General features: G+C 44.3%; 2 protein-coding genes and 1 long non-coding RNA gene across 13 annotated transcripts in view; 2 read left to right on the forward strand and 1 right to left on the reverse strand.

The window, feature by feature from the left end:
- Positions 1–3,458, forward strand: part of LOC309870780 (uncharacterized protein) — a 29,047-nt gene extending 25,589 nt beyond the window's left edge. For all 3 annotated transcript variants that reach the window (XR_014314806.1, XM_082743234.1, XM_082743235.1), the window contains 2 exons: positions 2,797–2,894; positions 3,186–3,458. Coding sequence is in view for 2 of the 3 variants with exons in the window: in XM_082743234.1 (XP_082599360.1) it covers positions 2,797–2,892 (96 nt within the window). In the remaining variant the exon portion in view is untranslated. The remainder of the gene's footprint in view (positions 1–2,796; positions 2,895–3,185) is intronic.
- Positions 3,459–9,815: 6,357 nt separating this feature from the next.
- Positions 9,816–11,634, reverse strand: LOC309870783. The gene is made up of 2 exons (XR_014314809.1): positions 11,533–11,634; positions 9,816–10,381 (listed from the first exon to the last, which is right to left on the reverse strand). It is a non-coding gene; the product is annotated as an uncharacterized lncRNA (long non-coding RNA).
- Positions 11,635–11,728: 94 nt separating this feature from the next.
- The window catches only part of KIF16B (kinesin family member 16B), a 280,503-nt gene continuing 278,683 nt past the window's right edge, over positions 11,729–13,548 (forward strand). For 8 of the 9 annotated variants that reach the window (XM_082743222.1, XM_082743224.1, XM_082743223.1 and 5 more), the window contains exon 1: positions 11,729–11,896. In XM_082743222.1, coding sequence (XP_082599348.1) covers positions 11,850–11,896 — 47 coding nt within the window. In that variant the 5' untranslated portion in view covers positions 11,729–11,849. The remainder of the gene's footprint in view (positions 11,897–13,548) is intronic. The other variant, XM_082743218.1, reaches the window with a different exon arrangement.

Here is a 13,548-nt window from a genome sequence, read left to right on the forward strand (position 1 = left end):
CAAGCAGAGAAAGACAACTATCATATGATCTCCCTGATATGAGGAAGTGGTGATGCAACATGGGGGCTTAAGTGGGTAGGAGAAGAATCAATGAAACAAGATGGGATTGGGAGGGAGACAAACCATAAGTGACTCTTAATCTCACAAAACAAACTGAGGGTTGCTGGGGGGAGGGGTTTGGGAGAAGGGGGTGGGATTATGGACATTGGGGAGGGTATGTGCTTTGGTGAGTGCTGTGAAGTGTGTAAACCTGGTGATTCACAGACCTGTACCCCTGAGGATAAAAATATATGTTTATAAAAAATAAAAAATTTAAAAAAAATTTATAAAAAAATACATAAAAAAAAATAAAAAAAAAAGAATGTCTACAGGGTAATGAAGAAATCATGCAATTTACTGGACAAATGATGGAATTAGCTCAGAGACAAGGAAATGCAAATAGTTTGAGAAACTACTGAATGACACTAAAAATGAGAGAAATTCCTCTTAATCCAATGAAGACCTCTTGGGATGTTGTATTTTAGCTATCAGAATGGTAAAATGTAAAAAAAAAAAAAAAAATGTAAGCACACTCAGGACTGTTGGGGGTGTGGGGAAACAGGTATGCTTATATGTCAGTGCAGGTGTTCATTGTTCCCTTTTCTGCGATGGCAATTGGAAATACTCAGGAAAATAAAAATGCACACATCTTGTGACCTAGAAATTCTAGATATCTTCCCACAGAGTATGAAATGGAATGTTCACAGATTTCTCTAGTTCATCGGCAAATGAGTGAAAGAACTGACAGCAATTCTGGTGCAGAAATGGATTGTTGTACTCCAATACCCACTCTCCCTTCTTTCTTTCTTAATAGATCCCAAACTTCAACAGGCTCCTGTGAGGGTCCCCCCAGTAATGGGTCTGTGATCAAAGGTGTGAGACTGATGCAAAGTGAAGGTCAAGCAAAGCTTTATTTCGCGCCAAGCATTGATTGAGAATCAAACTGACCAATAAGGGCTCTCTCTTTTCCAAGAGACAGGACCCTTCCTAGCCTCACAGACTAACTTTTATAGAGGTGGTTGAGCCTGGCTTATACACAGGTGGCCAGTGAGATTGCAATACACAGGGAAAACCGCACAGTCATGCTAGGTCGGCAATACAGGTGGCCAGTTGAATTTCAGTTTGCCATAGTAAATATATGTGCCCCCTACTGATTGGATGTCTCCACCCGGCCTAGCCCGCCCTTGTATCTGGGCTTTGCAAGTTCCTCTGGCAGGGGCAGGGGCAATCTAAGTTTACAACCAAATGGCTCCCTCTGGCTAACCAGGCCCTTACAGCTCCCTAGATTGTGACTGCATTTCCCATCCTCCTTTCCAGCTAGGTGTAGCTTTGTGACTAGGTTTTGGAAAATGGGGTATAAATGAATGGACTCTGTGAATTGGGAAGTGTCCTTCTTGAGGGAGAACAGATCAACTTTCTTCAGGCTGGAATGCAGAAGTGAAAGCTGGAGCTTCAGCAGCCACTTTCTTTCTTTTTTTTTTTTTAATTTTTTTTAAAAAGATTTATTTATTTATTTATCAGAGAGAGAGAGGGGGAGAGAGCGAGCACAGGCAGACAGAATGGCAGGCAGGGGGAGAAGCAGGCTCCCTGCTGAGCAAGGAGCCCGATGTGGGACTCGATCCCAGGACGCTGGGATCATGACCTGAGCTGCCGCTGCTTAACCAACTGAGCCACCCAGGCGTCCCCAGCAGCCACTTTCAATTAGCAATTATCGCGCCTCGGATAAACCTCATTGGCTACGTACGATACTGCCACTGCGCAAAGCTTAGCAGCCACTTTCAAACCCAATGAAAAAGATCTTCAGTCTTTGTGACAGTAATTACCAATACCAGCCCTGAGCCACCTAACTCAGCTCATTTTTTTTTTCGAGATATAAATGTCTATCTTGGTTAGGCTAAGTCATTATTTTAGATATCTTAAAAAGGATTTTGGTAACATTGGATATTAAACATCTCTTTAAAAGAAAGAAGAAAATTTATTAAGGCACTCAATAGTATATCCAAGTATAGAGAGATGAAATGCTTTACAATGTACATATTTTATATGAAAAAAACAGGGTGCAAAAAGGTGTTGCAGTGTGTTGTTATTTCTACAAAGAATATAAATATCTAGATTGTATGCTTGTCAATGTATTGTATATCTCTTTCTAGAAGGGCACAAGACACTGATGACCCTAGTTGTATCTGAGCAATGAAATGGGGGGAGTGGGAAAGGAATGGAAGAGACTTCTATCTCTACCCTTTTGGTACCTTTTCAATTCAGCTTTTGTGCATGTATTATCTATTTAAATAAATAATAAACTTAAGAAAAATGGAAAGATGCAGCTGAGGTTGTTGGCTATGTTCCTCTGGGGATGAGACAGAAAAATGGAAGTAGCTCGAGCAGGGGGATAGAAGAGATATAAGGAACGCATGGGAGGTGACACTTGCATCGTGGTCTAATTGCTGACGGCACACCATTAGACCCAGCAGATGGGGCAGACAGATGCAAATGAATAAGGCATTAGCAGGGAAATCCAGAGAGAAGCAACAGGCCAGGGAGAATTTGTGTGACAAATCTGAGCAGACTAGGTTCTGACTATGTGTGTTTCCTACCCAGGTCAGAAAAATCAGCTGTAGTTACTTTTAGAGAATAGCAGTGTATGGTTCTGTGCATATGGAGGGCAGAGCGGTGAAGTGATTGAGTTCTTCTGCAATCCCCCAAGTGTGACAATTTGTTTACTGGAGCAGAGCATTTTTTTTTCTCCCATTCCTCTAGCTCAGAGTGTTCTTGATAGATACGTTCTTGAAAGTAGAAGCCAGAGGGATGTTGCATTTTCTGGATACAGAAAACACACCTGAACAAGGTGATTAAAGGTAGGTTGTTGAGTGTTTTAACGATGCCAAAATGAAGTGAGGATCTTTAACCTTTAGACATAACCCGTAGGACCACCGCAGGGAAGACACAGGACTCTTGGTTTTAACGAGGGCACAAGGAAATTGGCATGGATGTTGCTTGGGATATAGACAACTAAGCAAAATTGGACGGAACGGGTCAAAGTAACTCTGGTCAGGATTGTGAATATAAACTGCCTAATTGGCCTGCAGCCAAGTAGCTCTCATGCATATAGTGAGATGTTGGCAACTGATTTTAACTCTTTTCTGAAGACTGCAGTGAATTCTATGAATGTGTCTGCTCCGCTTGGAAAATCTGTGCCAGGCACCTGGTGAAATGGCTTGAAAGAAAAGACAGCAACTGGAATTGCCAAGTTCTGGTGAGAGCAGAGAGCCTCTAAAAGTCTCATACACTGCTGGTGGGAAGGCAAGATGACCGAAGTACACTGGAGAATGGTTTGGTTTTCTTTGAAAAATTGAAATTTAACGAGTTTAGCATAGAGCAAGAGACCCATTTCCTGGGTTTCTATCCCAAAGAAATGAAAACTTAAATTCACACAAAACCTTGTATGTGGATGTTTATAGTGGTTCATTCATAATTGTTAAAACCTGGGAACAACCCAAAGGTCCTTTAACTGATGAATGGGCATACAGAATGTGGTATAATTAAGTACTGCTCAGGAGTAGAAAGGAAGGAACTATTGACACACACAACCACATGGGTGAATCTCAAGTGTATTTGCTAAGTGAAAGGAGTCAGACTTGAAAGACCATATACTGGATGATTCCATTATATGACATTCTAGAAAAGACAAAGTATAAGGACAGAGGACGGATTAATGGTTGCTAGGGGATGGAGATGGAGAGAAGGTTTCACTACAGAGGGGCACAGGGGAATTTGGGAGGATGGGTCATGGTATAGTTTTATATTTTGATTGTATTGGTAGCCACACGTCTGTATGCCCTGTCAAAACTCACAGAACTGCCTTTTAAACATGGGGAATAATACCGTATGAAAATGATACCTCAATAAACCCGACTTTAAAATAAAAAGCCTGCCGGGGTGCCCAGATAGCTCAGTGGTTTAAGCATCTGCCTTCAGCTCAGGGCCTGATCCCAGGGTTCTGGGATCAAGCCCCGCATCGGGCTCTCTGTTCGGTGGAGATCCTGCTTCCCCTACTCTTCTTTGCCTGCCTGCTTGTGATCTCTCTCTCTCTCTCTCTGTCAGATAAATAAATAAAATCTAAAAAAAAAAAAAAAGTTTAAAAAGATAAAATAAAATAAAACCCCTGTAGCTTGAGGGAGATTTCTGGGATGGTGTAAATGTTCTGAATCTCATCTGCATGGTGTTTACATGGGTATAAATATATAAAACAATTCATTGAACTGTACACTTAAGATCTGTATGCTTGATGGACACCAGTGAAGGCATTTTACATCTTATTTAAAAAATAAATGAAGAAACAAAAATAGCCTTCCACATCTAATATTTATGAGATAGAAAGATGGGATGTTGGAACAGAGAGGGTTGAGTGACTCTCTACAGCCCTTTGGGATTGATATAAGACCCTGACTATGATATTTGAGAATAGCAAGAAAGAAGGTTGTAGACCCCCAAAACAAATGTGACAATGTCACAGTCTGGCTTAAGGTTATTTTTTTTTTAAGATTTTATTTATTTATTTGACAGACAGAGATCACAAGTAGGCAGAGAGGCAGGCAGAGAGAGAGAGAGGAGGAAGCAGACTCCCCGTTGAGCAGAAAGCCCCATGCAGGGCTTGATCCCAGGACTCTGGGATCATGACTTGAGCCAAAGGCAGAGGCTTTAACCCACCCAGGCGCCCCAAGGCTGACTATATCAGTGTGTGTTTGTGTTTTGATTGTTTTTCTTCTGTTTCTTTACTCAAGTCTACTTCTGATGGCTGTGTTTCCATTTCTAGCGATTTTTACAAGGAATGCTTAGTTGGAGAGTGCAAAGAGAAGGCCTAGCTCTGAGGACACAGACATTTGGGTTAGAAGCTATATGACCGTCGGCAAATTTCTCCATACTTTGCCATCTGGCAGATTTTTCCTCAATGAGTCACAGAAGGCTTAGTGCCTCAGGGATCTTCATGAACATTAATCTTTCAGCAATGAGTATGAAACACCCCACTTTGTACTAATATTCCTTTTTGAGGGTTTGACCGGTTTCTGGAACATACTTTCTGGGGTGGTAACAGAGAACCATAAAAACTCCATGGCCTCATTATCACATCATTTGCACAGGGCCAATTGATCTGTATGATATGAATTCTGTTAATTCGTCCCTGGAGTGCAGTGGGGCAGAGTTCCACTTAGTTTTTCTTACACAGAACAAAAACGGCTGCAGCTCCCAAGCATCCTGACTTTATTCCCAGAAATACGGAAAAGTTCAAATGTGCGCCTGCCCCCACTGGTAATGGATCAGTCACACCAGAGCATGGCGGGCTTGTCTTAACATGGATAGCAAGAACAGTCATCCTCCACCTCTGAGGTTAGGGAGAAAGGAAATTTCAATACGTTCTTGAATATACCGGGATAGGAGTTTAGCAGGTTTTGGTTTTGTATTTTGAGTAGGGATAGAGAGTTCATGCTCAGGATATTGGTCACTGAGAGATTTTGGATCCAATGCTGCTGTGGGTTCACTGTTGTGCATCTATGACCTGCTACCATCAAACCCTGGATGTATCCCAGAACTATGAAATGTGATACTGGTCCCATAATTGTCTGTCATAAGCTTGGGGGTGGGGTGCTGCTTTGCTGTGGCTGAACCCTGTACAATCTGTCAGCCTTGAAGGGCTTCCGTTTTCTGGTTCAGAGGTGCAACAAAGCAAGCTGCTTGGAGCTGTGCCTTCAGTCATCCTACCATGGTTTAAGCAGTCAGTGTGGGTTAACAGTGTGAAGGTTCGATCAGGTGAATCCGATGAACAAAGTATTTCATTTCCAGGCTTAGTTTTGCCTGGTAGCGTTTGTCTCCTTATGTAAAGAGAGTGCAAATTACTATCCCATCATCTTCTCTACTGTATTGAATTATCAATATAATTGTAATCAGCACTTCTGGAAAGTGCTGATGGCCTATTTTGTACTTGTTTGTGTTAATCAATGTTAATTACAAAGCAAGAACAGGGGTTAACAAATTATAATGGGTTTAATTAAGCTTGACAGTAACAAATGGCATAACCTTTATGCTATGACCTGGTTAGAGGAACAAAAAAGGACAAAATGAGCCAAAAAATCATCACATAGAAATTCCTATTTATATATTGGTTATCTACAGAAACAGAATAATGTAATGAGTTTATTGCTTTTGCTAATTATCAACTTAGACATTTACCGATTTGGAAACATTGAAGTACAGAGAACTCTAAGACCTGTTCTTTAGCCTTGAAGGATTTATAATCTGATGGGAAGTGAGACACAGAAAACCAAGGCTTAAAATTCTCTAGTGAGGGGGTCCTAGGTGGCTCAGTGGATTAAGCATCTGCCTTTGGCAGCTGAGGTTATGATCCTGTGATCCTGGGATCTAGCCCCATGTCAGGCTCCCTGCTCAGCGGGGAGTCTGCTTCTTCCTCTTCATTTCCCCCACCTACCCCCTGCTCATGCATGCATGCACGCACTCTCTTGCTTACTCTCTCTCAAATAAATACATAAAATTGTAAAAAAAAAAAAAATTAAAATTAAAGTTCTCCAGCAAGTAGCAGATGAGCGCCGCCAACTCTGGTGCGAAGCATTTGGTACAGGGAGTGATCACTGTGAGTTCATAAGCTAGGGGAAGACTACAGATGGTAGAACCCAAAGAATGAACTGAGGGTAGGAGAGAAGGAGAGGAGATGGCATTCCTGCTGGATGCACAGCCGAATCAAAGGGATGTCAGTGGAAATGCAACGGATGTGTTCAGAGAACACGTCTTCTTCCATGAATCTGCTTCATTGGTTAAGATCCACCGAGATGGGTGGGTGGTGAGGAAAGTGATCGCCATAGTCTCATTGCTGCTCTGAACCTGCCCGCCTGTCTCATGTGTAAACATAAGAAATGGCCATGAAGACTCTTCTAGCTCCAGATTATACAACCAAAGCCCTTGATGAGGGTCCTGGGTCACAGCTGTTTTTTTTATATCACTCATATTTCTCTTTTTTAAGAGTTATTTATTTATTTGACAGAGAGAGAGAGAGAGGGAACACAAGCAAGGGGAGTAGGAGAGGTAGAAGCAGGCTTTCTGCTGAGCAGGGAGCCCTATGTGGGACTCAATCCTAGGACCCCGGAATCCTGACTCCAGCGGAAGGCAGATGCTTAATGACTGAGCCACCCAGGCGCCCTGTCACCCATATTTCTATATGAGTAAAGGTCTCACGAATCCCCATATCCATTGAAAACATTTCTCATTATATAAGATAGGATGTGTCTGAATGTGGGTTATAAGACACACATACCCTAAACCAAATGGCTTAAGCAACAAATTGGGATTTTGCTCATGAGATTTGTCAGGGAGGAAAAAAACTTTTTCTTTACTCTCAAGTTACAACCTGGGGTGTGTGAATTAACCTGGCAGAAGAGAGGTTAACAGGAGAAAGGGCTTATTTTGTCTGCACATGGAGGGCATCACAGAAAGGAAATGGAAATTCCCCAAAGTGCTCAGACCTAGGCACTTTATACCATTTTAACAAAGAGTGATAAATTGCAGAGGAGACTAGACAAAGGAAAAAGGCCTGGGCTTCCAGGCAGTGTATTATGAAAGGGTAAATATATGAGGGAAACTAATGGAAGATGAAGGGTTTTTTTTAGTCTCTTTCCAGTAATAGGGACTGTTCTTCTTTTGGTGAGGGAGAGGAGAGAAGAAGCACCTTCACAAAGGGGATTTTATTTCTGGCTTCTAAGCAGATGGGGGAGGGAAAAGAGCTCTTTCTGAGTTTGCTTAAGCCTTCAGCTTAAAATAATTCTTATGTTAAAGTGGCATATTTGGGGGTGGAATATTCTGATCCCCTCAGTCAACAACAAGTGGTCTGGATGGGCTCTATGACTCTGGGTTGCCCTCACTCATTCATCTATGATCCACTAATGAGTTGGCAGGGGTGGGCTGGGGCCCTGTGACCCCACTCCCATGTCTGGGGGTTGGCTGGCTATTGGCTGTGACACTGGATTTGACTAGGTCACCACATCATCCAGCAGGCTGGCTTGGGCTTCCTCACACGACAGCAGCACCGTCCCTGGAGTGAGACTGCAAGGATGCAAGGCCTTTTGAAACCTAGGTTTGAAGTAACACAGTTAATTCTGCAGCATTCTGTGAGCAAGATACCAGGGCAGCCATATTAGAAAGGTGGTGAAACAGACTCCATCCCTGCTTGGGGAGTTGTTGCATTGTGACATCGCAATGTGTAAGTGTAGGAGGGAAAGCATTTGTAACTATCTTAAAATCTCTCACACTCTGTTTTAGGTAAAGAGGCTTTCTCACTATTCCCCTACTTTCCCAATGCTGAACATTTGTTCAGTGTATTTTTTTCCAGCTTGGAAGTCAGCTCTTCACCCATCTTGGAGTTCAAATTCCATCCCTTCTGCGAGGCCCATCTTCAAAGCTAACTCATCCATGGAACTTTTCCCCATCCCTTCAACCAAATATGGTTTCACACTCTGAGTAGTTGAAATGCTGCCACAGATGCCGAGTCCATAAATTCTGAACTATTTGTAACCACAGGTATAGTTGTACGCAATTGAAACAATCTTTTTTTCATCTTCGGATAGGAAATGACTATGATTTAGGGTGATCGTTTCTATTAAATTGAACCTTCTGTGATTTCTTCATTCATTTCTGCTGTAAAACCTGGCATTCATAGCTACCTGCTATAGCTTTGTAGCAAAATTTCTATGCATGACTTTGTGATGATCTTTACTGTTACTTTGCTGTTCAGGTTTCACACTCAGGATTCAAAGCACACTTTTTCAAATTATCTTTGCATTTAATGTTTAGTATTTTAGAAGATTCTAAATTTACCTTTGTATTTTATGGCTTAGAAAATGAAAATGGTTCTGGGTTTGGATTTGATATCTGTAATTTCTGTCTCTGAGTCTATTATGTATTTGTTTGAAGACCAGAGAACTCATTTTTGTTTACTGGCTCAACTACATTGCCCCTAAATTCAACTTAAGTTCCATAGTGTAAGAAACCCCCACAAGGAGATATTAAATGTATTGTGTGATAGAATGCTTGAGGTCGGTACTTCTAGCACATAAGAAAACAGATGGGTTTCTGAGATGTCGGTTGAATCCTATGTTCCAATTTAAGTGCACCTGTTTGCTGTTTATCAAGGTTTTTTAAAAGTCATGTTTGTGAGAGAGTAAATCAATTTTATTCCTTAAAGTCTGGTGGAAGAAATACATAACTGGATATATAGCTGATAGGGATGTTGTATATATATATTTTTTTCCTTCTGATGGTATTTTAAGATGATTCAAATATTTTGAGGAGGAGTGAACATTCTATTATAGCGCTATCTCACTTTGAAATGAACAGGCTGAGACTCAGGGAGTTTCAATCACTCACAACTATTTGACAGTACAGAGATTGCTAAACATCAGAAAAAGACAAAAGAAGAACAATAAGTGAAGACCCAGATAAACTACATCAAAACAAGTAAAATACTCCATCCCCACCGCTGGGTGCCTTTGTGAGTTGAAGCCTAACTGTCTAGTCAAAATCTCCACGCCAGACATCTGGGTTCTAGTGTGTCCGCGGGGCTACGATGCTGTTTTGTGTCAAATGGCAATGTCAGAAGAGGGGAGTGGGTTTATAGGCATGGGTAGGCTGCTGGAAAAAAAAAAAATTAAAGAACGAAATACTGAATTAAACCTCACAACCAACCAACAAATAAAACCCCAGGCACAGCAAATCGCTCTGATTAGTAAGCGAACTCCTCCTGCAAAGTTTAATTCGTTGTCTTTAAAAACTGAGCTCTGGCGCAGCAGGGCGTGGGCCCCTCGGGTGTCGGTGCGCCCAGATCCAACCCCGGTAGGGTGGTCGCGAGCACTGGTGGCTGTGATTCGCGCGGGCGTGAGGCTGCACCCTCCCAGGAGGCAGACGGCGGCTGTTTGTCCCCAAGCAGCTCCCATATAAGGCGGACCCCGCCCCTGCTTGGGGTATCGAAGGCGGTGCGCCGGCTCCCTGGAGGGGCCTCGAACCAGCCCGCCCCTATCGCGCATGCTCGGCGCGGCCCGGTCCAGTTTCCAGCTCTCCTTGATTTCCTGCAGCTCGCACTGGTCAAATCCGCACACAGCTCTGCGCCCTCAAAGCCGGGGGTACCTAGGGTTTACAGGGCTGTGAAGCAAATGGGATGCCAATTCCAAGCTAGCCGCCAGGCTCAGGAAAACTGGTGAAATAATGACTTCATACGCTAGTGGGTCACGTCTGCCGACACCATCTCACTTAATGCATTAGCCAACTCCATGCAGTTTTCAATTTGCTGTAAAGGCAAAAGCCCAAGAGGTGAACCCGCAATGTAGGCTGGAGGACACCGAAAGCTAGTGTTAGTGTAGGAGCTGGGGCTCAAACTGGCAGTCCAGGCTTCACTGCCCCTGGCTTCCTGTCAGCTGCCCGAGGGGGGAAGCTGGGGGTCCTGGGGCTTGGACCGGCGTGGGTTATTTGCGCCCCAGGGACCCGGAATGGGGCAGTAGGAGGAATGCGGAGCTCAGGTCTTGGTTATGGCCGGCGCCTAACCCTGTGGCTCAGAGCGGGGCTCCTGGGTGTGTGCGCAGAAATTCATGAATGAATGGCTGAATGAATGAATTCACATTCTTCAGGAAGGGTGGGGGGAGTGGAGTGAGGAAGGACTCAGGAAAAGAGGCTATGTCTGCCCTCTTAGGATTTCTTAGGTCCTAAGCTGTAAAGAGAAGGTCGCTTTCTCCCAAGAATACGTTATGATTGAGCCTGGGTGGTTCAGTGGGTTAAAGCCTCTGCTTTCAGCACAGGTCCTGATATCAGGGTCCTGGGATCCAGCCCCACATTGGGCTCTCTGCTCAGCAGGGAGCCTGCTTCCCTTCCTTTCTTTGCCTGCTTCTGCCTACTTGTGGTCTCTGTCAAATAAATTAAATCATAAAAAAAAAAAAAAAAAAAAGAAAAGAAACTGAAAAAACAAAACAAAAAACTACGGAACTGTAACATAAGTGCCAAAAAGTCCTATGAAGATCTGATTTCAGACAATGTAGCCATTCTCACCAGCATTTTTAAAGATCCAGCACCCTTTTAATTTTCATTTCTCGGTGTCCCTGAATTGAGGGGTCCAAAACACACACTTGGGATGGGCAGAATGCAGCAGAGAAGGCCCTAGTGAACGGTGCTCCCCACAAACAGGCTATGATAATCTCTGTCCCCCAGCTTCTTGCTCTGTACATCGGATGCGCTAACTCCTGCACGATGGGGGTAAAACCCAGGTCCCTGTTAAGGCCCGAAAAACGGTATTTTCCGTCATCGGAGCCCCAGGATTGAGGTCTTTGCTCTGGCTCTACATTACTGCGACCCCTTCCTCTTCTTCCTCCTCCCCCGTTTTTCAGGTGGTAAGGCCGGGGTGCGGCTTTCCTGAAATCACTCCTCCCCCGGTAACCCTTGGTGACTTACAGGTCACCTCCTGCAAGAAGGTTCTTCCCGACTCCGCGACTTGGGGCGGCGGCGCGCTGGCATGCCAACCCCGCCCCTCCGCGCCGCCCGACCGCCGCCAAACCCTGGCGCGCGGATCACGCGGGCCGGAGCTCTCTGGGCATGCTCAGTCGCCCGGCAGGTGGGGCCGCCGCGGGACGCCGGGTCCGGCCGGGAGCAGAGGGGCGGGGGCGGAGGGAGGGAAGTGGGCGGGAGCCGAGGGCAGAGTCGCGAGAGTCGCCGGCGGCCGCGGGGCACTGGGCAGGTGGGAGCCCGCGCGGGCCGGGCCGGGATGAGCTATGGCATCAGTCAAGGTGGCCGTGAGGGTCCGGCCCATGAATCGCAGGTGAGTTGGGGGCGGCCATAGGCGGCCCCCCGATGCACCCCCACCCGGAGTAACTTAGTCTCCAACTGCCCTCAAGGGCCAGCCCGGACTTAAGTGTCCCGGGACGGTCTCTGGCCCACTGGTTCCTGGCCGTGGCCTCTGGGGGCCTGGAGCACTTCACGCTTTGCTGTCCCTTTTACGCTGCCCTCTTGCAGTCCCTGGGGCTACAGAGTTCACGAGGCCAGATTCCTGTCCCATTAACTTGTGGAGGTTTACGTGTTCCCCTCTTTTCAGAAGCGTCAAAGGATCACTTTCATGAAGGCTTGAAATCCTTGTTAGGGGGTGGATGTAAGAGTGGTCATGGGACACCGCAGCCCTCGCGCGAACTCCCCTCAGTTGTGTCAACTCAGGAGTTCCTTATTAACAACAATGTTTTTAATTGCTTAGTGAGAGATGATGTCAGCTCCCTGAATGTGAACCCTGACTTCTAATCGGTAACTGAGCAGTTCTTAACTTCACGTTCAAAACTTTAGCAAAGTTTTCACTTCAGGGGGGAAAAAAAAAATCAAGGACACTTAGGCACACGTGTTTGAAATCCGCTGATGTTAAGAGCGGGGAAGAGTTATAAACACATTTAGAATCTAATCTTGTATTTTCCTACAAGATAATGCTTTTCAGAATGATTTGACTATTCATTGAAAAATAATCCCCCTTCTCAATGACCTCTTTATAATCAGTATAGAAAGATGCTTTAGAAGAGTTACTTTTTAAAATTGGTTTAGTTTTAAAGAATGAAGTAGACCTAGATAGGATGTGTCCTTCGGAGTTGACAGGCCCAGTTCACGCAAGGCCATTTGTTTTTATTGGCTTCTCTGTCAAGTTGTTGGATATTTGACTTACCATATGGCCTTTACACTTTCTCATATCAACTTGTGGAGGTCATTGTTTGGTAGTTCTGACAGCTGATTGGGGCATCTGAAGATCATAAAATCAAGTGATCGCCAGAATCCTCTTTGGCTCACCTGAATCTGTTTTTTCTGTTGGCAAATAGGGAATCTTTATTCTGGTTGGTAGATGTTGAAAACCAGTGCTTTTGTCATTTTAAGTTATTTGTAAAACTTTTTAGGGAAGGAGTTTGACTTTTATTTTTATTTATTTATTTTTTAAAAAGATTTTATTTATTTATTTGACAGACAGAGATCACAAGTAGGTGGAGAGGCAGGCAGAGAGGAGGAAGCAGGCTCTCTGTTGAGCAGAGAGCCTGATGCGGGGCTCGATCCCAGGACCCTGGGATCATGACCTGAGCTGAAGGCAGAGGCTTTAACCCACTGAGCCACCCAGGTGCCCCAGAGTTTGGCTTTTATGTAAGTTCAAGGAGAATACGGATGTTGGTATGTATAGCCAGTCATACAGGACAAGCAGACCCCAAAGTCATTTAGATGATTTAAAAAGACTTTTTTTTAATTTTGGATTTACATATATAAAGTTCCTTTTTCTTTTTGGAATAACATGAACACATTCTAGAAGATTGTAATGAGTGACTTTAGAAAACACCCACCAAATGCGCAGCCTTGTCCTGGGTGCTTTAAGGGGGATAAGGTGAGTGAGGATTAATGAGTACCTTCTAGGAGCCCAGTATCTAATGGGGGAGGGACTACATACTGGCAGGACTC

The sequence above is a fragment of the Mustela nivalis genome (assembly GCF_964662115.1).
Source record: "Mustela nivalis genome assembly, chromosome: 8".
NCBI lineage: Eukaryota > Metazoa > Chordata > Mammalia > Carnivora > Mustelidae > Mustela > Mustela nivalis.